The following is a 26637-nucleotide window of genomic DNA, read 5'->3' as shown; positions in this document are numbered from 1 at the left end:
CAAATTAAATAATTTCCCAGCCACAGAACAGAATGGCCTGATATTTTGTGAGATATTACAGAAATAAACATATATCACAATCACCACATTTCAGACGGAACTAAATTTCACCGATTTTATGAAATTGAAAGGCCGTCTTGCTTTAAAGGTGCATGCATCATGATACTTTATGGATCAAAAATCAAAACTTCTTAGGCCATCCTGTCCACCGGGTGAGCAAAAAAATTTTCAGTAGGGAGGGAGGGATTTTTTTTATTTTATATATATATATATATATATATATATATATATATATATATATATATATACAGGGTGTCTCAAAAAAATGTACTCACACTTTGAATGACGAGAAAACCTTTATTTATGAACATATGGCCCTTTTCCACTACCCTTTTTCAGCTCACTTCAGCTCGCTTCAGCTCACTTCAGCCCGACACGGCTCGCGTTTCGACTACCAAAAACCAGCACGACTCAGCTAGTTTCAGCCCTGCTTAGCCCCTAAAACTCGCACGGTTTTGGAGTGGGGCTGAAGCGAGCCAAGCCGTGCCGAGTGAGGCTGGGGGCGTGAGCAGACACTCCCCTGTGCACTGATTGGTGAGGAGGAGTGTCCTCACATGCCCACACACGCCCCGCGAGCGCGCTGGGATCTGTAAACACCGTAAACCCGGAAGGAGAAGAATTACGAATTACGAGAATTTCTGAAGCCTTATGCGCCTCGCCTCATCTATACGCTCTTGCCAGTATCTGTCCGCGTTGTCGGTGACAACAAGCCACAGCACCAAGACCAGCAACACTAACGACTCCATGTCCTCCATGTTTATTGTTTACTATTCGGGTCGTGAGACTACCGCTTAAAAGATCACTGATGTCACTGTTTGCGCTGCTTAACGACATCACCTGACATCCACCCACTTTCGCTAACTCCACCCAATGTGTCCACCCACTTCCAGCCAGCACGGTTCAGCGCGGTTGTAGTCGAAATGCAACTCCAACAGCCCCGCTCAGCCCGACTCAGCACGGCAGGACTCAGCCCGACTCAGCCGCGTTTGTAGTGGAAAAGCGGCATTAGAGTGAAATGGAATAGCTTCGAATACAGAAGACAAATGTAATTGAAGAATCATGTTCGCAAATGTTCAAATTGATGACCATTATTGTCCAGACAACGCTGATAACGTGCACCAAGGGATTCGCAAACGTCACGAAACAGGTCATTAGGAATATCGCGACATTGTGTTTCAATTTCCAGTTTCAATGCATCAGTTGTTCTTGGTTTGGTGCGATAAACTTTGTCTTTGAGATATCCCCACAAAAAGAAGTCCATGCTGGGGGTGTCGTGGCTCAGGTGGCTAAGGCGCCATACCATAAATCCGGGAACCCGGGTTCGATTCCGACCCGAGGTCATTTCCCGATCCCTCCCCGTCTCTCCTTCCTGATTATTTCCTGTCCTGTTTCTACACTGTCCTATCTAATAAAGGTGAAAAAGCCCCAAAAAAATCTTTAAAAAAGAAGAATTCCATGCTGTGATTAATTAATTACACCTGCAACACAAAAAAGGCAGCATGTTAGGGACAGTTAAAGTGTGAGTAAATTTTTTTGAGACACCCTATATATATATGGATGGATAAGAAATCGCAATGCTGTGTTTGCTTTTTCTTTCAGTACTTTTTTATTACAAAAGCAGACACGTTTAATAAAATATGACAGTTTGAATAGATCTATTAGGTTCTACAGATCTGTCAGGGTCATTAACAAAGTAGGTAATGAATTTCGCATAACAAAACTCAAAAGCTGTTTGTAACGTCTCGGATGGATCAAGATCAAACGAATTTTCCAGTAACGGTTTGTGATGGTCTGACACACAGACTTTTTGTAGTCCTAAATCGACCGTTAGGCCTAGTTCAGATGAAATTACACTATTAAAATGATCACTGAATGATTTGTTTTTCTGAATCTTTACTATTTTGTTGTTCGCTAGAATACCATTTTGCGATTTCACACTTAAGCAAATGTTTGAAAACTCCGGATCTCCTTCCTTCATGGTGGCTGCCATTTTTTTGTGCCGCACGGTGCATGCGCAGAGCTGATTCGATTCTATATTCTGCGCGGAATGCGTAAATGTCAAGTTCGATTTTAGATTTACGAACCCGAAAAAAATGTCGAAAAACCGGCATTAAAAAAAAAAAATGTCAACCGCACAAACGACACTCACCCAGCCGGTGGACCAGAAACAGAACATTTTTTAATAATGGCCTTATGCTAAATGAGTTTTCTTACGTTTCGGATGTGGTAAAACAAACCGTTGATGAAACGATTAAACTAGTTTGTAGGTCGAGATTGAAACTCAGATTGTTTGCATATTTTTTCAGGGTGTCTGATGATGTCGGTTCATAAGTCTGAGCTGCGTTTGAAAAGTCAGGAAATAAAATGTAAGTTATTGTTGCAGAAATGCCTACAGCAGCTCCGACTCTAATCACTTCGGCTTACATGACATTACTTACCCTCGCAATTACAGTAAGACGATTATTGTCCTTTAGAAGTTTTATTCCAACGTCATGAACACAGCCACAAACGAAAAAGTTATCAGCTTCAAGACTTTTCAAAGCTTTCATTTAATTCTTCGTGTAAAGCGATGCTTGGACTAAATGTCCGGAAACTATATTTTTGGAAAGTTGTTGAAATCGGTTGAAAAGTCCGGGGGGGGGTTGTCTGTTTTTTTAAAGCTGTAGGCGTCCAATCCATCGTGTAAATATTTTTTCTTGATCTCTGAATTTTGCTTTTGGTTCTAATCCGTTAAGTCAGATGGAGAATGTTTTCCACAAGACGACGACGGATGCGTGCTTGGCTTGGACGCCGTCTTTGATTGTCGGAAACCGCAAATGAACCAGGAGACAAAAAGTCATGTGATTGATTGATTAATTGCAAACAAGGAATTGTGTAACTCTTTACGCTGTGTGTAACGATATAACTAATAAGATGTCACGATATAAAGATCATTATAATGACAAGAGATGAAGTGATACGGATATCTTTTTGTTAATCGAATAATGAATTGTGTATCGGGAATAAAACTGACCCCTTCCGAATGAAGAATTTGTTATTTTTATGCTGTAATGTAATGACAGTTGTGTGTTTCTTCCCAATCCCAGAGTGGTGGAGAGCAGCCGAAGCTCACGGGCGGAGTCCAGCGGCCTTCTTCCCTCCTTTCCTCAGCCTGCCCCCGCTGTTCGCCCCTCCCCTTCAGAACCACGAGGCCACACCGTATACATCCAAAACCCTGAGCAAAAGCAGCCAGGGTCCTAAAGGTGAACAACGTGTGCACTCTGAGATTAGAACTCGAGCGTGTGGGTCTGTGAAGTGTAACACGATGCCGAATCAATGATTTGGAAATAGGAGTCATGTCAGATATTCCAGACTGTAAAGCTGGAATTGTATATAGTAGTTGAGAAACGGTCGAGGATAATTACATTTCTTGTCCGTTTTCGATCAATCTTCCTAATCTGTAGTAATTATCAGCTTGATACAGTCTGTTACTGAGTTTCATATGAAAACAAACTGAATTTCAGCTCAGGGTTTCAGTAGAGCTGCGCTTTAGGGCATGGAGAGATTGGCAAACGTGTTTGGCACAGCCTCTGTGTGTGTGTGTGTGTGTTTACTATCATTACTGGATGTGGGGAAAAAAAACCCTACTCTACTAATGACTTCTTAGAAAGTGAAAACATCTTGCATGTGGGCAAATATATCAGAATTTCTTATTCTGATGATTATAAATCATATTTAGCCCAAAGATTATTTTTCCGCCTGTCTTTACACACTCACATTTTCTTATTCTGATGTCTCACATAGTTTTGTCACTTCCAAAAATAAATGCTTGAAGATATTAAGATAAATTGAGAGATTTTCACGATTTGTCATGTCATATAGTGTATATATATATATATATATATATATATATATTTTTTTTTTTAAATCTTAAGCCTGTAATGTTACACAGTGATCCTCAGCAGCTCATCTACTGTCTTCATATCACACAAATATTTAATAAAAGGTGTTAACGGAGCTCTGAACGGCAGCGTGGTCTCTCCGTCCACGACGAAAGGCAGCGCGTCCGTGTCGTCCTCGCCCGCTCTCAACACCTCCAGCGTCAAGCCTCGCACCTGCAAGGCGTCTCATCACAGCAACAGCACAGGGGAGCTCCAAGAGAAACCCTCACACAAACCAAAAGAGAAGGTAAAACTTAAACATCATCGTTCCAGCTTCCTTCACATCCTTCCTGTCGTCTCGTTGCTTTTCTTTCTTTAAATTCTCTGAAGTCGGAAATGAAAGATCGGCTAAAATTCATCAGACTCTAAAATTCCCACTTGGGTGGATATCGATGGAGATAAACAAAAAGAAATGCAGGAAGTGAAGAGACAGATTCTTCAGACATTGAGTTGCGTTTCTTCATTTGTTGGTCCTGGTCCCTTGGAGTAGGAATGTGATTATAAACACATCTCATACCTTTCCCTGCTAAAACTGGCTCAATAAAAGTTTATGACGTGCGTCCGTCACGCTGCGGCTAAAAAAAAGTCCGATTTAATCACATCTGAGATCGTGCTAAGCGAGTCTCATTATGCGCGTTAACAGGAACGCGGCGTGTGATTGTGCTGAGAGGCAGGTGTCTGTCTCAGGGTTTTAAATGCCTGGTTTTACATTTGAATCAAATTTCAGTCGCATTTATATCAACTTTTTACTATTTTATTTTAAACCAAGCCATGTAGAAGAGCATGATGTCGTAAGATTACTGATAAACCTCACCACTGGTAATTTCTCGATTCTGATTGGTTGGTATAGTCTGGCCAACTTGTGCCTAATCTGATTGATTATTTTTTTTATTTTGCAAATTGAGTGCTTGACTATTCCAGTCACTCAAGTTTTCCAAACACTTGAGTATTCTGTACACTTGAGTAGTCCATACACTCGAGTATTCACTACAATTGACTATTCCCTAGACTTTGGTATTCCGGACACTTGAGTATTCTGTAGACTTTAGTATTCCAAACACTCTAGTATTCCCAAGATTTTGGTATTCCGAACAGTCAAGCATTCCTGAGATTTTGGTATTCCGAACACTCACATATTCCCTAGACTTTGGTATTATGAACACTTGAGTATTCCCGAAATTTTGATATTCTGAGCACTCAAGTATTCCTGAGAGTTTGGTATTCCGAACACTTGAGTATTCCCTAGATTTTGGTATTCTGAACGTGAATGTTCCCTAGATTTTTGTATTCCAAACACTCGAGTGTTCCCTAGACTTTGGTATTATGAACACTTGAGTATTCCTGAGATTTTGGTATTCTGAACACTTGAGTATTCCCTAGTCTTTGGTATTCTGAACACTTGAGTATTCCCTAGACTTTGGTATTCTGAACACTTGAGTATTCCTGAGACTTTGGTATTCCAAACACTCAAATATTCCCTAGACTTTGGTATTCCGAACACTCGATTATTCTCTAGTCATTGGTATTCTGAACACTTGAGTATTCCCTAGAGTCTGGTATTCCGAACACTTCAGTATTCCCAATATTTTGATATTTGGAACACTAGAGTATTCACGAGACTTTGGAATTCTGAACACTCGAGTATTCTGTAGACTTGGGTTTTCCATACACCCAAGTATTCTGCACACTCAAGTATTCCACACACTCGAGTATTCCCCAGACTTTCGTATTCCGAACACTTGAGTATTCCCAAGATTTTGGTATTCCAAGCACTCTAGTATTACATTTGGAGTATTCCCTACACTTTGGTATTCAGTGTACTTCAGTATTCCATATATTTCAGTGATCCAGTTACTTTCGTTTTTGTCCACAGTTTTTTTACATTTGACTCAAATTTCAGTCACATTTTTATCAGCAGTATTTTTCATATTATTTTATTTTAAACCAAACCATGTATTGAAGATATTGAAAAGCATGATGTCATAAGATTAGTGATAAACCTCACCGCTGGTATTTTCCCAATTCTGATTGGTTAGGAGACATTGATTACGAGGTTTCTACAGCAACCAAAACAAACAAACAAACACACATCAATAAATAAGTAAGGAATTAAACACTCAGGGGCATGCTGTTAGAGGAAAATAACCAACAACAGAGTGGTGTGATGTAGTGGAGATACCGTTACCACCATGAAGTATTTCAGGTAGGTAATTTTCCTATCACAGCAAGTGCTTTATTCCTCTTACATCACAGCAATGTGCCAATTATTAGATTTATTTATTAATAAACACATCATATATCGAGTTTTATTTATTAATAAACACATCATACATCGAGTGTGTGGAATACTTGAGTGTGCAGAATACTTGAATGTATGGAAAACCCAAGTCTACAGAATACTCGAGTGTTCAGAATTCCAAAGTCTCGTGAATACTGTAGTGTTCAATGTCTCTAGGGATTGTTTCAGAAAAGCAGCTCTGAATTTGGAATCGGCTGTAAATCAAATCACGGGTTTATATGAATGCGCTCATAATTCTAATACATTATCGTTTCTATAGTAACAGTATGGCGAACACTTTTTATTGGAAAGTTTTTTGAAAGGGTGCTTTTAAAAAAAAAAGATAATTTTTGTTTAACTTTTATGGAAGGAGTCTCCAGTGTCAGAGGTAAAGTGATTTTACGAAATCTTCAGGACAGAGCTGTTTACGATTTGTCAGTAACGTGACAAGCTGCAGTCCTTTATAGCTGCTTAGTTTATAACGCAAGGGAGAACATGGTCTAACTTGTTTCAGGGTCGTTTGATGATGGTAAGTGTGACTGGTAACTGTAAATGGATAAAAATATATGATGTGTTTATTAATAAATAAATCTAATAATTGGCACATTGCTGTGATGTAAGAGGAATAAAGCACTTGCTGTGATAGGAAAATTACCTACCTGAAATACTTCATGGTGGTAACGGTATCTCCACTACATCACACCACTCTGCTGTTGGTTATTTTCCTCTAACAGCATGCCCCTGAGTGTTTAATTCCTTACTTATTTATTGATGTGTGTTTGTTTGTTTGTTTGTTTTGGTTGCTGTAGAAACCTCGTAAGAAACAGGCTGAGGGATCTGGCGTGAGCGACAGCGAATCAGGATCATCCTTGGACAGTGACATCGAAGGAGTCAGCAGCAGTGACCTGGATGACCTTGGCGAGGAGGATGACGATGACGATGACGACGATGATCAGAGTAAAGACAGCGAAGAGTCTGACTCTGAAAAAGAGCGACAGAAGAAAAATAAAGTGAAGGTTTGATCCGTGTCTTTTTTTTTTTTAAACGTAAATTGGATCATCCTGATTCTGACTCGAGACTAACCAGCTTTTCTTTTCTCAGGTTGCGGCTGCGAATCTGCGGCCAAGCAAGAAGGAAGATTCCAGACCGGCGGAAGCGTGGGACCTTCGGGAAGGCAATGCCCCTCTGGACGCCCGCTCTCAGTCCTCACCGCTTGTTTCCAAATCCAGAGACAGACTCGCGCAGCCCACCAGCGTCATCCAGTCCACCGGCCTCGCCATTAACACCAAACCGCTGCCTCTGATCGGCCAATCGCAGCATGACTCCTCCCCTCAGCGCCTCAGCTCCTCCTCTCCTCGACCCCTGCCCATCACCTCTCATCAGCCCCTCCCACTTTCTCTCTGCTCCTCCCCTAAACCGCTCTCGGTCCCTTCTCCTCCCAAACCCCTCCCCCTGTCATCATCTCCCAAACCACCCCCTTTGAGCCCCTCCCCCAGAGCACAGGGCTCCGCCCACAAGTCTCAGGCACCGCCTCTGGACTCGCGGAGCAGCAGGAAGCTTCTGGAGAGCTCGCTGTCCCACATCGCCGACTACAGACTGAAACAGGTGGGCGTGTACACGAACATGCGCTGGCTGATTGATAACTGGACGAGATGTGCTTCGGAGAATCGAATTACACGCATCAATCACACTTTCGTTTGTTTAGTCATTTTTGTTTTTCGTTTAGCAGAAAAGCAAATGAGGTCCAGCAGGTTTCTCTGTGCAGCACGAAAGCCAATTTTGGACGAGGGGCTTCTGGACGCAGTTGGTATTCAGGATCCGTCTCTCTGTATTGACCAGCCTGATTGAAAAGGTCAAAGAGAGAGAGAGAGAGAGATACACTGATACACTTCTTCTCCATACTCTTATCCGTAGCTTTGGATTCCCCAATGCGTGATTTCAGTTTTGTAAACGAATGCAGTTAGCTTCATAAAAAAATAAATAAATAAATTGCTCCTCCAAAAGCCAACGAGCAATTAACTCCACAACTTCTTACTCCGAGATTCTTAGCAAATGAGCACAAAAATGGATTTATTCCCTCCCTTTCTTCTGTAAGCATGAAATTACTTGCTGAAGAGGCTAATACCCGTTCATCGTAATCGGCTAAAGTGGTTTTTATTGCAGTTATTGTGCTGAACAGTCTAATATCAGCTCGTGCTTTTGGGTTTCATTCATTCATTCATTCGAAATTACTATTCAGACGTTAAACACATGTTTACTGATGGGAGACGGGAAACAGAACCCGGGCGACGCAGAAATCGCGAGCCATTGACCGAGCCACATTCAGTAGAGAGAGTGTTTCTCTGCTCCCCCCCTCCCCAGCAGAGAGTGACGCTTTAATGGCAGAGACGCTGCGAGCGACGTCTGCTCCGGACTCTTTTGTTCCCAGAACTGACGAGGAGCCAAACTGAGTCACAGCGCACACGCCATCGTGTTCCAACCCCCACACACACTCACCATCAGCGCCTATGCCACATGACAACCAGAGCAATTACCACATTTCCTTCCAGCTCCTCCCAAGTCCTTTTTTAAAATGCTTTATTATGTCTCTCTTTCTCTGTATCCTCTCATTTTAATCTCTCACTCTGTCTTTTTCTTTCTCTCTCTTTTTTTTAATCCAGTCTTTACTTGCGCATGACCAGGAGTTCTCACTCCAGCTCAAGAAGCAGCAGGGCCTTTACAAGACCTCAAAGAGTTCCGGGGTTGTAACCTCCTCCTCCTCTTCTTCCTCCTCCTCTTCTACCATTCTCCCTCCCAAATCCACATCGGGTCGTACCAAGCCTCCGGGTGCTCGGGTGGTGGGTGCGTCGTCGAGCCTCATGCTCACTCAGACTCTCCTGGGCCTGGGCCACACCAACGGCATCATCCAGAGCTCCACGCAGGACACCCCGCTAGCTCTCACCACCAAACCTCGCTCCGACCTGCCCGTCAACCTCAGCACCGGCGGCAGGAAGGACATGTCCGTGCCTGCTCCTTTACCAGCCCCGCTGCCTGCTCTAGTCCCCGCATCTGCCCTGCCAGCACGACCTCGTGCGTCCCGCAAAAACAAGACGCCCAGAGCCACGGAGGCCTGGAAGGATGTTTCACAGAAGCACTTGGTGAAGTCTCTTGTGGACCTGTTCCACCATGGAGGCGGAAAGCAGGAGACTCCGGGCAAGAAGGACTCGGATGAGTCGGGCGAGGACGACGACGATGACGAGGATGATGACGTGGATGATGAAGAGGAGGATGAGGAGGACGAGGACGACAGTCTCTCAGGTTTGTGAAATGTTCATGAAACAATGTTTGAATTCGTTTTCTTGTGTTCCATGTCGTAAATTTGGTGTAAAGGTCAAATTCAATCCAAATCGCTTGAAACTGCTCTCACTGAATTCAGAATTGAATGCTAAACAACATACTTTTACAGAATTAAAATATGTTTATCCATTCTTCAGATGTTACAAACCAAAGATTGAAAAAACGGCTGAATTTTTAGAAAACAGCCGTAATATTCTGTATGAGGGTCACATGGTCCAAAATGGGCCTCATTAGCCAATGAGATCAAATGATTTTCCTTAATAACTGTTTTATTTTTCAAGATATTTACATGGAAATTGGCAGCACATACAACCCCAATTCCAAAAAAGTTGGGACAAAGTACAAATTGTATATAAAAACGGAATGCAATGATGTGGAAGTTTCAAAATTCCATATTTTATTCAGAATAGAACATAGATGACATATCAAATGTTTAAACTGAGAAAATGTATCATTTAAAGAGAAAAATTAGGTGATTTTAAATTTCATGACAACACATCTCAAAAAAGTTGGGACAAGGCCATGTTTCCCACTGTGAGACATCCCCTTTTCTCTTTACAACAGTCTGTAAACGTCTGGGGACTGAGGAGACAAGTTGCTCAAGTTTAGGGATAGGAATGTTAACCCATTCTTGTCTAATGTAGGATTCTAGTTGCTCAACTGTCTTAGGTCTTTTTTGTCGTATCTTCCGTTTTATGATGCGCCAAATGTTTTCTATGGGTGAAAGATCTGGACTGCAGGCTGGCCAGTTCAGTACCCGGACCCTTCTTCTACGCAGCCATGATGCTGTAATTGATGCAGTATGTGGTTTGGCATTGTGATGTTGGAAAATGCAAGGTCTTCCCTGAAAGAGACGTCGTCTGGATGGGAGCATATGTTGCTCTAGAACCTGGATATACCTTTCAGCATTGATGGTGTCTTTCCAGATGTGTAAGCTGCCCATGCCACACACACTAATGCAACCCCATACCATCAGAGATGCAGGCTTCTGAACTGAGCGCTGATAACAACTTGGGTCGTCCTTCTCCTCTTTAGTCCGAATGACATGGCGTCCCTGATTTCCATAAAGAACTTCAAATTTTGATTCGTCTGACCACAGAACAGTTTTCCACTTTGCCGCAGTCCATTTTAAATGAGCCTTGGCCCAGAGAAGACGTCTGCGCTTCTGGATCATGTTTAGATACGGCTTCTTCTTTGTACTATAGCGTTTTAGCTGGCAATGGCGGATGGCACGGTGAATTGTGTTCACAGATAATGTTCTCTGGAAATATTCCTGAGCCCATTTTGTGATTTCCAATACAGAAGCCTGCCTGTATGTGATGCAGTGCCGTCTAAGGGCCCGAAGATCACGGGCACCCAGTATGGTTTTCCGGCCTTGACCCTTACGCACAGAGATTCTTCCAGATTCTCTGAATCTTTTGATGATATTATGCACTGTAGATGATGATATGTTCAAACTCTTTGCAATTTTACACTGTCGAACTCCTTTCTGATATTGCTCCACTATTTGTCGGCGCAGAATTAGGGGGATTGGTGATCCTCTTCCCATCTTTACTTCTGAGAGCCGCTGCCACTCCAAGATGCTCTTTTTATACCCAGTCATGTTAATGACCTATTGCCAATTGACCTAATGAGTTGCAATTTGGTCCTCCAGCTGTTCCTTTTTTGTACCTTTAACTTTTCCAGCCTCTTATTGCCCCTGTCCCAACTTTTTTGAGATGTGTTGCTGTCATGAAATTTCAAATGAGCCAATATTTGGCATGAAATTTCAAAATGTCTCACTTTCGACATTTGATATGTTGTCTATGTTCTACTGTGAATACAATATCAGTTTTTGAGATTTGTAAATTATTGCATTCCATTTTTATTTACAATTTGTACTTTGTCCCAACTTTTTTGGAATCGGGGTTGTAGATGGTTGTATACTGAATACAAAGCTTGAAAAATTACTAAAAACAAATTATGCAAATTAGTATTTAATCCTGCTAATCAGGTAAAAAATGTTAAATTTTAAACACTCTCCTTCAAAGTTTCACCAAACGGCTTTATTTGTGCAACATAAAGCTGATCTGAACTCTCATTTACACATCACAAAGAAGGAGAAATCAATGTTAATGATAAAATATGCATAAATAAGCATTGAATGTCATTCACATCTACCATTCTCCATCAAAATTAAAAAGTAATAAAAGGTTATTTCTAATCCCCTCTTTGTGCTCTGCAGGCCTTTGTATTTCTCAGTAGGGCCGACTAGTGTTGATATTAAAGAATATAAATGATTATTTTAATTAATATTCACAGCTTTCAAGGCGAACCTCGAAAAAACAGTCTGATCCACATCCAATAAACAATTCACATTAACTGAACTGAAATTGACACTCGCGTTTCTGACTTCTGTTTTTTTAAAATCTCACTCCGACCACTAAGACCTCAATATTTTTCATCAAAACAACTCTAGTTATATTCTAAAATAGTTATTTATTGACATGAATCGGTTTGATTTGAAAAAATAAGTAGGTAAAGCTATGAAAACTCACTTCAGTGTCTCCCGTTAATCAGAACATCGAAACTAGCAGAGGGAAAATTTTGCTGAATCTTTTATCAGAAACAGTGAGAGTGAGAGAACATCTCTATAAAAGTGATCAGATTTGTTTGGGGTGTTGTGGCTCAGGTGGATAAGGTGCCATACCAGGAACCTGGGTTCGATTCCTACCCGAGGTCGTTTCTTGATCCCTCCCTGTGTCTCTCTCATACACTGTCCTATCCAATAAATGTGAAAAAAGCCCAAAAAATATCTTTAAAAGTGATCGGATTGATATTCACGAGTAATCCAGTGGGAAACCGATCAGGAGAGAGAGCCTGACTGCTTTCTTGGGACTCAAAAAGAAAAGCAGCGGCAGTTTCCCGACGTCCCGCGAACAGAGTTTTTACTCTGTTGTACCGACTTCAACCTGCCGTTACTCCCAAAGTACTGAACAGATCTTAACCAGATACATTTCTGTGGAAAGCAGAGATTATAATATTTTTATTGATAGAAAATATTCAAGAGTTAAGCAATGACAGGTTTGGAAACCTAGACGAATGGGTGTCCGTGTGGACAATTTTCACACCACGGCCAGCACATGGGCTAGAATAATAAATAAAATAACTTTACACCTATTCCTGAGCATTTTGTTCTTATTTACTTGTTTTGTTCACGTACTCAGAGTCGGACAGTAACTCAGACAGCGAGCTGAACGGCTCGGCAAAGAAGAACAGGGACACGACGGAGACGGAGACTGACGGCGAGAGGACGCCTTTGAAGCTCAGCAAAAACCTGCCCCTGCTCGCTTCCGCCTCGGCCAATTACAGCCTGCCTGACTGCTCGCCGCTCAACCTCCAAGTTATTAAGCCTTCCGGCGTGGCCACGCCCACCATCGTGAGCAACTCCGGTGCCTTGACCTATCACAGCTCGCCTTCCTCGTCGTATTCCGTCGGCACCTCTCCAGGTAACCTCCAGCAAACTCGTAAGCTTTTTTTTTTTACGCCTGATGAAAGGACGTGTTCTTGCAATCGTGCCGTCACGTTCAGCCGACGAGATCTATTTATAGACGGGTGAATTGTGCTTGTAGGCATCTGTTTTGGTTTATTTTTTATTTTTTCCACAAAATGAACACATTTCCTTCTTAATCTCGTTATCTCCCTTGCGCACGAGAGCCGGTTGATATCGTAAACTCAGCAGCTAATGAGGATTGTGTGTGTGTGTGTGTGAGAGAGGGAGAGAGTGTGGTCGTGTGTGTAGTTTACGGTAACCTCCGAGCCATGTTTGGTTGAACCTGTTGGCTCGGGTTTACACGCTCATTATGGCTGTTTGGCTGACTCCGTCTTTTTTTTTTTCCCAGGGAGATTCGTTAAACAAAATACTCACAAATCCAACAAACATGTCAAGCCCGTGGGTTTGTTCTTGGCCGAGTTTCAACAGCAGGAAGAGCACTTGTTGCGCTCTCACTCCCACACTGTGTGTGTGTGTGTGTGTGGAGAGTGTATTTGCTCTGGCTTTGAGTAACGTGATGACTCGGTGTCAGAGGAAGAAGCTTTCAGAATGGTGAAAAGCTAATGGTGTGAACACCATATTGACTGCAAGTCTCATTTTCTACTGCTGTTCACTTTGCTGCTTGGGATTTGTGTGTGTGTGTGTGTGTTTATATCACTGTGTGGATGTAGGAACATCTAACAGTTTTGATCTTGTGTGGACATTTGGTTTGTTCCTGTGCGTGGAAACGATTGCTTTTCACACAATTTTTTCAGTTTCACTTTGGTTCCTGAGGTTTGGGATGGACTTAGGTGTTGCATTGCGTTAAATTAGAAGGTCCTGACAAGGATGGTAAAACAAACCTGTGTGAGTGTGTTTTAGTCTAACTCTCTCTCTCTCTCTCTCTCTCTCTCTCTCTCTCTCTCTCTCTCGTGTGTTGTAGGATCTGGAAAAAGGAAGCGTGTGATGAACGAGGATGATCTAAAGACTCCTTTAGAAATGGGGTATGTGTAACAGCTTGACTCAAACATCTCTCTCTCTCGCTCTCATATATGTATAATTTCCTTAAATTGCATTTATATTTTTGTCACCGTCATACTGGAGCTGACAGCCTCTCCGTCGTCTCGTCCTCTGCTCTAGCTGGCGGAGAGAAACCAGGATCAAATCTGCCGGAGGTCGTCTCCAAGGAGACGTCGCGTATTACGCGCCCTGCGGCAAGCGTCTGCGGCAGTACCCCGACGTCGTGAAGGTAACCCCCGACCCCTGACCCCTCCCGCACTCGCTTTTTAGTTACCCACAAATCCTCCAGGAAACCAGAAAAAATAATAATAATAATACTAAACCAAACCTTCCAGTAGCTTCCCCGCTATTCCAGCATCCCTCCTTCTCCCCCCCTGTGTAGTTTAGCTTTGCTGTGTAGTGCCCAGCTTTCAGTGTGCTACTACACTTCCTGATGGCTCTCTGTCTCACCAAACGTCATTATTATTCTCTCTTCTGTAGTATCTATCCAGATACGGAATAACTGACATCACACGCGATAATTTTAGCTTCAGTGCAAAAATAAGGGTTGGTGACTTCTATGAAGCCAGAGAAGGACCCCAGGTGAATGCCTTTCATCTCTCTCTCTCTCTCTCTCTCTCTCTCTCTTTCTTTCTCTCTGTCTCTTTTCTCTTTATTTTATTTATTGCCTTATTTTTGGTTGTTTTCTTTCCTTTTTCCGCCCCACCTCACTCTCTCACTTTCTCTCACCCTCTCTCTCTCTCGCTCTCTCTCTATCACTTTCATCTTAAATCAAGAGGGCAAGGATTTCGATATGAATCGACTGTACAGACTAAAAGTCCTCCCCTTATATTATACTGTAGGAAGCCATGCGATAATCAGCTCTCATTACCTCCACAGGGTGTTCTGTTTCTGTTTCTGTTTTGTGTGTGTTGGGGTTACGTCCAAGATTTATCATTTTCGTAAAAATTAATAGTCTGTAAAATTGCTGATTTTTTTAGCACTTTTTTTTTTGCACTAATAATATTGTTATATATTATCACTTCACTAGTCTGTACTTTAACATTATTGCTTAATATTAATGACATTAAGCAAATATCAATTATAAAGCTAGTTTGAAAGGCAGAAGGGACCTCGGTGCTGCGATCTGATTGGCCGGTTTGCTCGTGTCACGCCCCCTCAGGGTCTGCAGTGGTGCCCACTGAGCGAGGACGAGGTCATACCGCGCATCAGAGCCATGGAGGGCCGCAGGGGTCGCCCGCCCAACTCTGAGCGCCAGCACACGGCCGGCGACAGCGAGGGCTCCGGAGCGCGCCGCAGGAAGGGTCGTCCGCCCAACGTGGGCCACACGGAGTTCCCCAATCCCTCTGAGGCCAAGCTGCTCCGCAAACTGGAGGCTCAGGGTAACGCTGACCCCGAGCACCTTCACCGAACAGAAACGCTGCGTGTTCTCACTGAGCCCTCAACCAGCTTCCTGTTGTGTTTCAGAAATCGCCCGGCAGGCTGCTCAGATGAAGCTGATGAGGAAGTTGGAGAAGCAGGCGCTCGCGCGAGCGGCTAAAGAAGCTCGCAAGCAGCAAGGTACAACTTGAATATGAATACGGATCAAATCTCAGCACCCTTTATGTGTAATTATATTGGAGTAATTAGAGAAATGACTGGTTTTACTCTAACATTAATAAAATAAATAGCTAAGAAAGTAAAAATGAACATATCATATTTCTAAAAAAAAAAACATTTCTGGCAAATTCATTGACGAGATGAAAAAGACATCTTTAAGGCCCGGTCCTACAATACCAATAACTATAACCATAAATAAATCGGTCCCCTGTAGTTGATGTGGTTGGTGCTCACACTGGTCCGATAACGATCCCTGTAGCCCAGGCCTGGGTTTACCCGTATCGCTGTGATTGCTTCTGGAGCAATTTTTTTTTTTTCCAGGCCTGGACCTGATCCGATAAAACATCTGACCAATCAGCTAACTGTTTACATGTGACGTTGTCTGAGCATGTGCTATTTTTCCTGGGCATCTTTGTACATCCTTGTCGCGTCATGAAGTCATGGAATATGGATTCACGGAAAATTTAAAAATAATACAAATCACGGATCTTTTATTCACGGATGTGTGATTTTCAGTGAAGTAAATTAATAAAGTAAACATATAAATGCAGGTAAGATATTTTAATTATGAACTTCAGCAGTCCGAACATTTAATTGTTTTAGACTTCTTAATGTTTTATCCGTGATGCGTCATCCGTATGAAATTGGTAACCAATCTGTAATATAATGAAACGTCCGTGACCGATCCGGAAATTATTAGGATCCGTGATGCATCCGTATTAAAATCCGTAACCACTCCGTATTTTTTATATTTCTGTAATCTGTGACCTATCTGTATTTTATCAACCGCCAGAGTGTGTACCGGTACATGGGTTGTTGTGAAGTCCAGGCTGTACAGTACGACCCAGAATAATGTGCTACTACTTGGAAAAAACTTCCCTGACTATTCCTACGTTGCATGCATTTATTTCCCTGAGTGTCAGGACCAACCTAGTTGTGGTGTTTCTGCTCCAGACTGGAACTAAATCCAGGCAGAGGTACAGTCAGAGTTGGAGTTATCGGTATAGTTATAGTTATCGATGCTTACAGGAAAGTGTCCCCAGGAAAGTGTTGATGGGTAGCCTGGGAAATCCCATGCTGCTTTGCACAATCGTTCCGATCTGAAAAGACATCATGGAAACTATGGTCTAAAGGCTCGCCTGAGTTAGGGAGCCAATCAGAGAGTGGGGAGGGGTGGAAAGACGGTGACGCGTACTACTCGACGAACGGAAGCTTGTAGTTTATTTGGGACTGTTTACGGATCACATTTAAAGGAACAGTCCACCGTACTTCCATAATGAAATATGCTCTTATCTGAATTGAGACGAGCTGCTCCGTACCTGTCCGAGCTTTGCGCGACCTCCCAGTCAGTCAGACGCAGTCAGACGCGCTGTCACTCCTGTTAGCAATGTAGCTAGGCTCAGCATGGCCAATGGTATTTTTTGGGGCTGTAGTTAGATGCAACCAAACTCTTCCGCGTTTTTCCTGTTTACATAGGTTTATATGACCAGTGACATGAAACAAGTTCAGTTAAAAAAATTGAAACGTAGCGATTTTCTATGCTATGGAAAGTCCGCACTATAATGACAGGCGTACTAACACCTTCTGTGCGCTTCGGCAGCGCATTGATACGGAGCTCAGATATCAATGCGCTGCCGAAGCGCGCAGAAGGTGTTAGTACGCCTGTCATTATAGTGCGGACTTTCCATAGCATAGAAAATCGCTACGTTTCAATTTTTTTAACTGAACTTGTTTCATATCACTGGTCATATAAACCTATGTAAACAGGAAAAACGCGGAAGAGTTTGGTCGCATCTAACTACAGCCCCAAAAAATACCATTGGCCATACTGAGCCTAGCTACATTGCTAACAGGAGTGACAGCGCATCTGACTGCGTCTGACTGACTGGGAGGTCGCGCAAAGCTCGGACAGGTACGGAGCAGCTCGTCTCAATTCAGATAAGAGCATATTTCATTATGGAAGTACGGTGGACTGTTCCTTTAACATGGTGGTGAGCGATACGAACCAAACTTTCGAGCAAGCTTTAGACACTGTTCTGAATAGTTTAGAGCGAAAGTTTGTTTTAAAAAAAGAACAGCGTTTGGCGTTACAGTCTTTCGTTGACACGAAGACAGATGCCTTTGCCTTGCTCCCGACAGGGTTTTGTAAAAGTCTCATTTACCAACTAGCCCCCTTAGTGGCTAAGCAGATGGGGTTTAGCCAAACCCCGGTCGTTGCGGTAGTCTCGCCACTGACTGCCTTGGTGGAAGACCAGGTAAAGGAGGCAGGCGATCTCGGGATTTCTGTGGCACAGCTTGGTCCAGAGCAGGAAAATGCTATCAAGAGTTGCCTCTTCGTCTTCTTCGTCGCTCTAACTACGTCACCGGGTACAACTGCCATGATTGGCCATGGGCTACGTATACGCCAAATGATAGACATTCGCAACGTCCAATAAACGGCCGTTGACAATCGTAAACCACACCTCCCCTACGAGAAATTCAATAGGCGGATTCCAGACCATATTTCACTTGTGATATGGTCTGGTGTTAACCAGACTAGTTGATGGGTGGAGTGGAGTGCCAATATTTTTAAAACCACGTCCAGAATACTATTTGGTGTCTACAACCTGCCTACTACTGAAAGTGTGCTCTAGTTAAAAAAAAAAACAACTATTCAAGTTCTACTTTTAAATGTTTGAAAAAATTGCACGCTGTTCATTTTCGAGGGTGCCAATAATTCTGAAGGTGACTGCGCAAAATGTTTTTCAAATTAAAAAAAAAAAAACGTTTTGGTTTGTTTCAGCCATCATGGCTGCTGAGGAGAGGAGGAAACAGAAGGAGCAAATCAAGATTCTCAAACAGCAGGTCAGTGTTTCAGCTAAGCACCCCCCCACACACACAGAAGCAGGCCTTAGAAGTATGAAAAGTTAACCAAGTTCCTGGAAACTTTGTTGGCTTCAGCGTTCTTGCCAGTGACTGACAGAGTCACGTCCTCAACTCTGCGCTAACCTCCGAGAGTTTTGCTAATCCTGCCATTTGCAGCTTCGTTTAAATGCACAGCAGCGCATTCAATTAACATCCTCTCTCCTTCTGTCCGAGCAGGAAAAGATAAAGCGCATTCAGCAAATCCGGATGGAGAAGGAGCTCCGCGCGCAGCAGATTCTCGAGGTACGGGCTGACTCTGGGGGATGTGGAAGGGAGGAAGGAAAAAGAAAAAAGAAAAAGCCGAGAGATAGAGTTGAAATGAGCTTAACATTCTGCAAATACACACCGCAACCCCACACACACACACACACACACATATACACGGCTTCTGTTTAACATGGAACACACACACACGTGCGCGCACACACAATGCTGGAATTGCTCTCTAGCATTTTAGGGGTTATGACTCCTGCATATATATATTTTTTTTCTCCAGACTATCGCTAAATTGGTTTTGCTGGACAGTTTTTGAATATTAAATTCGCTGCCTCCTGTTTCTCAGAGCACGGTTAAATTAGACATAAAAGATGTGTGTGTGTGTGTGTGTGTGTGTGTGTGTTTAAACAATAACACGCCTTGCATAAGTAGAAGGGAAAAAACAAAACAAAACAATGTTTACTTTTCGCACCCAATTATAGAAGCCTGAAAAGTGTTTTAGCAGAGCAAAATCAAATTGGAGCTGACACGGTTGGTAAACCATTCCAAACGGGATTTCTTTCTGTTCGTAATTACACATTGAAATTTGCAGCTAATTCTCAGACACTCTTTTTTTTTTCTTTTTTTTGTGGTTTTTTTGTTGTTGTTGTTGTTGTTGTTTGCCCCCATCCTCACCCCCCAACTGGCGTTTGTCAGACATCGAGGGGGAATATTGAATAATTTCAAAGATCCCTGGGCTGATTCTGACAAGAACTGACGTACTCGTTGCAAAGGTTCTCAATCACGGGTTCAGTGTTGCGTAACTCTCCGATTAGCACAGCCTCCAAATGCCATGTAGTGAATAGCAAGCAGCACACACACACACACACACATGTGGCATATACTGCAGGTCGGCGTGCTCTTATTAAGTGAGGATCTTTTCACACTAATGCACATCGACATTATCACAGTGACGCGTAAACAAGGCGTCCATCACAGTGCCATGTTTTCTTGTTTTAATTTGCGCCGTCCTGTTTCTCACTGTCTGATCCACTCCCAAACCTGTTTTTTATTGGCAGGCAAAGCGGAAAAAGCGGGAGGAGGCTGCCAATGCCAAAATCTTGGAGGCGGAAAAGCGTTTAAAGGTCAGTGTGTCTGTGGTTCAAGGGCTCTAATGTCAGCACCAGAGATCCAGAATGTTCTCTCGGTCTCTGACGGACACCTTTCGGTCGTTATGATCCGTCCGGATTCAACTGTACAAAAAAAATCTGACTGACTGGATGTACGATGCTAATATAGTTAGCAAGTAACTACCAGTTAGCAACCTGTAAACAAGGCTCAAACAGCGAGTCTTACCGACTTGGAAGAAAGCGCTATCTGCCCTCTTCCACATACTTGAGCTTGCAGACATGTCAGCGTTGCTTTGATTGATGAGAGAGAGAGAGAGAGTAACGCTATCCTTCCCATACAGATTAGAAAGTGATAAAGGAGTGGATTTTCATTTTACCAGTCCGGGAAGAATGGCTCCCGTCTCATCCCGTTTCCATGTTTAAAATAAAAAACCAAACAAACCTGTTGTTGTTGTGATTCCTATTGAGTTTTTTGTCCCCCCGTGCCTTGATGAATAGTGAAACTGACTCGAAACTGACCCCTACAGGAATCCCGTGAGCCTCAGGATTCCCAAAGTAATCCTTGTTATCGAAACATTACATTTCCAACAGCAACAACAAAAAAAGCACTGTTCTAGAAATTTTGTCCATCAGTAAATAAAGTAACACGTTCAATAATACACCATGTTTCAGACAAAAGACAGGAAGTATCGAAAAGAGTACAGAATTACAAAAGTATGTTTTTTTTCTGCAAAAACAGAAGTGAGTGTGAAAATCTGAGTCTCATGAAGACCAAGATGCTAAAAATACAAAAACAAAAAACCAACACTAGCAAGTTTCCGTATAAAACTCGACGTAAGACGACTGATGCTTTTTTTTTTTTTCCAGAAGTGAAAGCAGGCTGGTTTTCCTGGGAATCAGCGACTGTGTTTAGTTTATTACCGTGTCATGCTCTTTTATAGTCGATTCATTTTATGTTTAACGTTTAGTATGTGCCTGAGACTTGCGTTTGCACTCTGCTGTATATAATCACCACAGGAAACAAAAATTCCTTGTACTGATGGAACAAACTGTACAATTGGCTGGAAGATCATTTATAATTAAGTCTAAAGCTAGCTGCTCACTACGCCGATCCACGCGGTACCGAACCGACCCATTTCAGAGCCGACTCCCGACAGGGCACGCACATATCCCCGACTAACTCACGACTGAAAGAAAGCAGAGGTTAATATCTTGGGCCATTATTAAAAAATGTTCTGTTTCCGGTCCACCGGCCGGGTGAGTGCCGTTTGTGCGGGTGAAATTTTTTTAACGCTGGTTTTTCGACATTTTTTTCGGGTTCGTAAATCTAAAATCGAACTTGACATTTCCACATTCCCAGGGCTTTCCACTAAGGCTCACTAGCCAGCCATGACAAATAAGTAGCCAGCCGGGGGGAGTAAACACAAAATAAACTCCTTTGCACGCAGTTCCCAGGGTTAAGTGTATTTTCCACAGACCATTTATTTATTCACTTTACTCAAATACAAAGTAAAATGGAAGTAAATCTTCTTTCTTTTCTTGCGTATTGCATCATGAGGCGTTCCTGGCTTATCTCTTAGTTTCGGTGCATGACACATTCACGCAACTGAGCATGCGCCGAGTGCGCGCGCACACCGCATGTCGGGGCGCGGATCTCCCTTGATCAACGGTTCAGTTTGACATTATTGTCACTCCGTTCATTTTTCGAAAAGATAGAAGTCACATGATCACGAAATATCACGTGTTATATGCGAAAGATATGATTGGCTATTGCTAGCGACTCTCGCCGATCAGTCTGGCTCCCGATTAGTTTTTCGAATCGGCTGTGAGATGAGTCGGTACCATTGAAAACTAGTCTTTACGCCTGACTCGCGACTTCAGTTGGCTCGGTACGCTGAAAATCGGCGTAGTGTGCGGCTAGCTTAAGGGGCAGTTGTGCAGGTGGATACTCGTCATATACGTAATAATCGTCCACTCATTTACAGAGAAATGTGTCGTTGTTGTGTTAGATTCTCGTTTGTAGATTAAAGCCGACGAGAATCGAATCAGGATTTCACTTCGCTCGATGATTATAAGCTTTCGTTATCTGTACTTAGCTCACGTAAGCCAAAGATGATTAATTTGGAATCTGACACATCTGGGATGATCAGGTGTTTGTGATGGAGGCAAATGTGCGTTTTTGTTTTCTGTTAGCAGAGAAACTTTTAAATCAAATAAACGCTGATGGATACGTTCTCAGACTCGAAGTTTTGTTTGATCTGGAGTGATGTCATGGTCTTGCTGATGATGTGTGTGTGTGTGTGTGTGTGTGTAGGAGAGAGAGATGAGACGGCAGCAGGCTGTTATACTGAAGCACCAGGTTTGTATCGCTCACATGTTAATTAATTTATTATTGTTATTGTTATAGTATCCTTTATTGTTTTACGTACTTAAAGTACCCCTGGACTCCACACAAAAATAGCTATAGTACGTAAGATCTGATTCAGGGGCGGGGCTATGTACTCGCTAAATTAGTGGTGTCACGAAATAAACTCCACACCTTTGGACCAATCATGTCCAGTCAGGAATTAAAGGACGATGATGTAGCTAGCTGGGTAATTTAGCTATCGTTATGAGTAAACAAACTCGTCCTGGTTACGATGGTAACATTTTAACTGCTGCTGTTAAATAAACATCTTTGACTCGTATCAGCCTGTGACAAACGCACGCTAGCTATCCGAGTCGTATCCAAGTATAGCTAACATTAATCGTGTATCAGGAGGACATGCGAGGGTGGGCGTTTCCTGATTTGCATACTCATGCTTATTCATATGGTCTGGGGATAATTGTGTAGAATTGTGCAGTTTTCGGGGTACTTTAAGTTGAATTAGCGTTTAGATTTGTCATAAAATGAACGCAGATGTTTGGCGTGCTCGATCTCACACAGTGTTGTCTGAAGCCTTTTGTGTTTCTCTCTGGTTAATGTTCATGCTTTTGGGAGTGGGGCTCAAATCTCAACTCTCTCTGTCTCTCTCTATCTATCTCTATCTCTCTCTCTCTATCGCTCTTTTTTGGGGGTTTCTGTCTTTTTGTTTAAGAAAAAAATCTGGTTTTTTGTTTTTTTTTATTTTTTTCTTCCTGTCTTATAATACTGTGCCAACTCTCTCTCTCAGGAGTTGGAGAGGCATAGACTAGATATGGTATGGGTATGTTTAATCTTCTGTACATCTAACACTCGCATCGTGAAACATGGTTGTGATCTATGGTTGTCATTGCGGCACTTTGTTTGTTTTATTTTTGTTTATTTGTTTGTTTTTCTTTTGTACATGTAGCTCTGGCTGCTGTCATACTACATTTTCCTTTGCATGGCTTTTAAAGCAGCGTAAAGAAAAGAAAAAAGAAAGAAAATAAACATAAACCCACACAAGTGCATCGTCCACATTCGTGTGTGTGTGTGAGAGAGAGACAGAGACAGAGAGAATAAGTGTGTGTTGGCTCTAATGCAGCTGTGTGTGTGTGTGTGTGTGTGCGTGATGCTTGGTGAGTATCCACTTTCATTGATCAAAAGTGAGTGCTGTAACCAAGCCATTCGGTTTTTATTTATTTATCTTTTGCACATCCACATACCATGTGTACACAGCATCTGTATGGTCTTGATCATGGTTGTGGTTAGTGTGTGTGTGTGTGTGTGTGTGTGATGGAGTCTTGACCCAGATCTAGTGTTTGTGCTCCGGCGTCTGTACTCTAGATGTCGAAGGTTAAAGTGCAGTGGTGGTTCTCGGCTGCAGTCGAAACACTAATCAGTAACCGAATTGTTCGCAAAGACGCATTTCTGTAGCGCGCCGTCTTCAAAACGTCCCGCGCTCCATGATTAGATTACCTCAGATCCAATTCAGACCTGATATTAACTCACAGAGTTACAGGGAAATAATCAAATATTAATCGAATATGGCCCACACAAACAGGAATGTCTGGAAAGTTTTCATGGAATTTGTAATTATAGGAAAACAGTTTACCATCACAAAGTTGATTATCTTCCTGAAACGGCACGTCCTGGACTGTTTTATTCCTCTTACACCACAGCAACTTTGCCAGTAATTTCAAGATAGACGGCCTTTCGGATTTTTCAAGTGTAGATCATAAAAAGAATTTTTCCCGACACCCAATTATTTTTGTTTAGTGACCGAAAGCTACAAATTTTATTTGTTTTCTCATCCCATTCTCATCATCTCTAGCCGCTTTATCCTGTTCTACAGGGTCGCAGGCAAGCTGGAGCCTATCCCAGCTGACTACGGGCGAAAGGCGGGGTACACCCTGGACAAGTCGCCAGGTCATCACAGGGCTGACACATAGACACAGACAACCATTCACACTCACATTCACACCTACGCTCAATTTAGAGTCACCAGTTAACCTAACCTGCATGTCTTTGGACTGTGGGGGAAACCGGAGCACCCGGAGGAAACCCACGCGGACACGGGGAGAACATGCAAACTCCGCACAGAAAGGCCCTCGCCGGCCCCGGGGCTCGAACCCGGACCTTCTTGCTGTGAGGCGACAGCGCTAACCACTACACCACCGTGCCGCCCCGCAAGGCATTATGGAAAACAAATTTGAAACAGGAGAGAAAAACGGAGGACGTGAGTGTGCGAATGAAACATGAAAGACCGACTACAGTAACGGAAAGAAAGCGAGAAGAAAAGATGTTATGTTCTATACGAAGGAAAGGAAACGCAGGACCAAACTAATAAATATCGGCACTCAGCGAGCACCTCGGTGTGATCAGCTGTTCGTTTAGCGACAGAATGATGGTAAACCTGCGCATGCGCACACACACACACACGGACTTCCTCTGTCTGCTCGACTGCACAAAGCGAGTGATTTCATGCACATTATTTGCTTTAATCCCCTCAAATTAAATAACTTCCCAGCCACAGAACAGAACGGCCTGATATTTTGTGAGATATTACAGAAATAAACAGATATCACAATCACCACATTTCAGACGGAACTAAATTTCACCGATTTTATGAAATTGAAAGGCCGTCTAGCTTTAAATTTTTTTTTTTTTTTTTTTTGCGGTCCAAATCCTGCACTCTGATTGGCTGGCGAGCGGGTCTGTATCCTACAGTACGGACCCCAGTTACGGACCTCTGGCAACTCACTCGTTCACAACAACAACAAACATAGTAGAATTTGTCAACATTTATCTTTTTTTTATAAGATTTATTTATAAGTTATCAAAAATCTTATAAATGTTTGCCAGCATTTCTCAGGAGAATAGCATTAATTTTACAGCATGGATAGCGATAACGACAGTGTTCACAGCGAAAGCGAGTTTTACTACCCTGAGGAAGAAGAAATAAAAGAAAACATTTCAGGAGAAAGCTAAAAACCTGTAACTTGCTAACGCCGAGCAAAAACATGGCTGAATCCTGAATGACTCAATTTTGTATAAATAGGGGACGACATAGGCGGCAAAATGTAGTTTTTTTCCTGCCATGGAAGTGCACTTGTATACCGAGGAGGAAGACATTTGCATTACAGCCGTGAATGAGGATTCAAAATGGCTGCTCGGGTTTCCCTTTCAGGCGCTCTCGTTTTCTGTTAGAATTTGGTAAAGAAAAAAATAAATATATTATTTACCAGCTTAAGGTCGGTCCGTATGGTGAAATACCGTGACCTCGGCCTTAAATACTGACCTCGGCCCAGAGGGCCTCGCTCAGTACTTTCAAGACCTCGGTCACAGTATTTCACCATACGGACCTCCCAGCTGGGAAATAACATATATGTATTTATTAAAGAACAAATGTTTTATCCATTATTGTGGAAAATCCCTGAAAGGAGTTTATTCCTGTTCTTGCTTTTGTTAGAATCGAAGCTATACGCGGTTGTTCGGTCACCGGCGGGTTTTTTTTCTCTCTCTCTCTGTCTTGAAGTTAATAAGATTCAAAAAAAGAAGCGTAGCTTTTCACATAACTGAGGAACCGTAAAGCATAACCTCGTCTGACCTGAAGATGTCGGAAAACTTAGTAGACCTCCTCAGACTCAAGATCATGTGATCTGAAACGGTTAAACACAAATCCAAAATGGCGTTCGCTAATAGCTCTACTAGTGCAGCCAGTGATGCAATTTGGGAAAAAAAAAATCTATAAAATGACTAAAATGTCCACGATTAGCCTGTTATCACAAATCATGTTTCAAAGTGTGTTAAACGAAGGTTTCAATGTCACAGCTACAGCGCACACAACTACCAAAGAAACAATACAAATTTGTTTGTGAATTTAATAATTTCTGACCTCCTGAAGTCTTTTATCGCTCGGAAAAGAATGAAATGATCTGCAGCTGCACATTTTGAGCGATATCTCAGAGTTTGTAGTTCATGAATACAGATAATCCGTGAGGTGTGTAGGCGTTTGTTTGTTTGTTTACACATTTCAAACCATGTGACCGCAGCACTCCAGTGGAGCCGAGGAGGTCTCTTACAGCTTCAGCTCTATAGACGCTTAACAAACATCTGTTTGGAGAAACTGAATCCGCACCGTCCAGCCAATCAGAAACAGACTCGAGAGTTCAGGAAGGAATTTGGTAGGAAGCAAAAATTTTCCCTTGGATGAAAGTTAAAAACGATGAAATCTACTCGTACACGTGAAGTTACCACCGATTTCTTAAACAGAACGCCTTCTGGAACCGCCACTGTTACAC

The 26637-nt window shown here is 42.5% G+C and overlaps 1 protein-coding gene across 16 annotated transcripts in view; it reads left to right on the top strand.

Moving 5' to 3' along the window:
* Nucleotides 1–26637, top strand: part of baz2ba (bromodomain adjacent to zinc finger domain, 2Ba) — a 160960-nt gene that overhangs the window by 99306 nt on the left and 35017 nt on the right. For 5 of the 16 annotated variants that reach the window (XM_060918684.1, XM_060918675.1, XM_060918677.1 and 2 more), the window contains 16 exons: nucleotides 3147–3302; nucleotides 4046–4227; nucleotides 7068–7274; nucleotides 7360–7863; nucleotides 8919–9555; nucleotides 12801–13082; nucleotides 14049–14109; nucleotides 14246–14354; nucleotides 14606–14707; nucleotides 15288–15507; nucleotides 15593–15685; nucleotides 18507–18568; nucleotides 18806–18871; nucleotides 19903–19968; nucleotides 22268–22312; nucleotides 23106–23138. In XM_060918684.1, the coding sequence (XP_060774667.1) occupies nucleotides 3147–3302; nucleotides 4046–4227; nucleotides 7068–7274; nucleotides 7360–7863; nucleotides 8919–9555; nucleotides 12801–13082; nucleotides 14049–14109; nucleotides 14246–14354; nucleotides 14606–14707; nucleotides 15288–15507; nucleotides 15593–15685; nucleotides 18507–18568; nucleotides 18806–18871; nucleotides 19903–19968; nucleotides 22268–22312; nucleotides 23106–23138 (2825 nt within the window). The remainder of the gene's footprint in view (nucleotides 1–3146; nucleotides 3303–4045; nucleotides 4228–7067; nucleotides 7275–7359; nucleotides 7864–8918; nucleotides 9556–12800; nucleotides 13083–14048; nucleotides 14110–14245; nucleotides 14355–14605; nucleotides 14708–15287; nucleotides 15508–15592; nucleotides 15686–18506; nucleotides 18569–18805; nucleotides 18872–19902; nucleotides 19969–22267; nucleotides 22313–23105; nucleotides 23139–26637) is intronic. The other 11 variants (XM_060918690.1, XM_060918679.1, XM_060918687.1 and 8 more) reach the window with 7 other exon arrangements.

Source organism: Neoarius graeffei, chromosome 4 (assembly GCF_027579695.1).
Source record: "Neoarius graeffei isolate fNeoGra1 chromosome 4, fNeoGra1.pri, whole genome shotgun sequence".
NCBI classification, from domain to species: Eukaryota; Metazoa; Chordata; class Actinopteri; order Siluriformes; family Ariidae; genus Neoarius; species Neoarius graeffei.
This window is presented reverse-complemented; position numbering and strand designations above follow the sequence as displayed.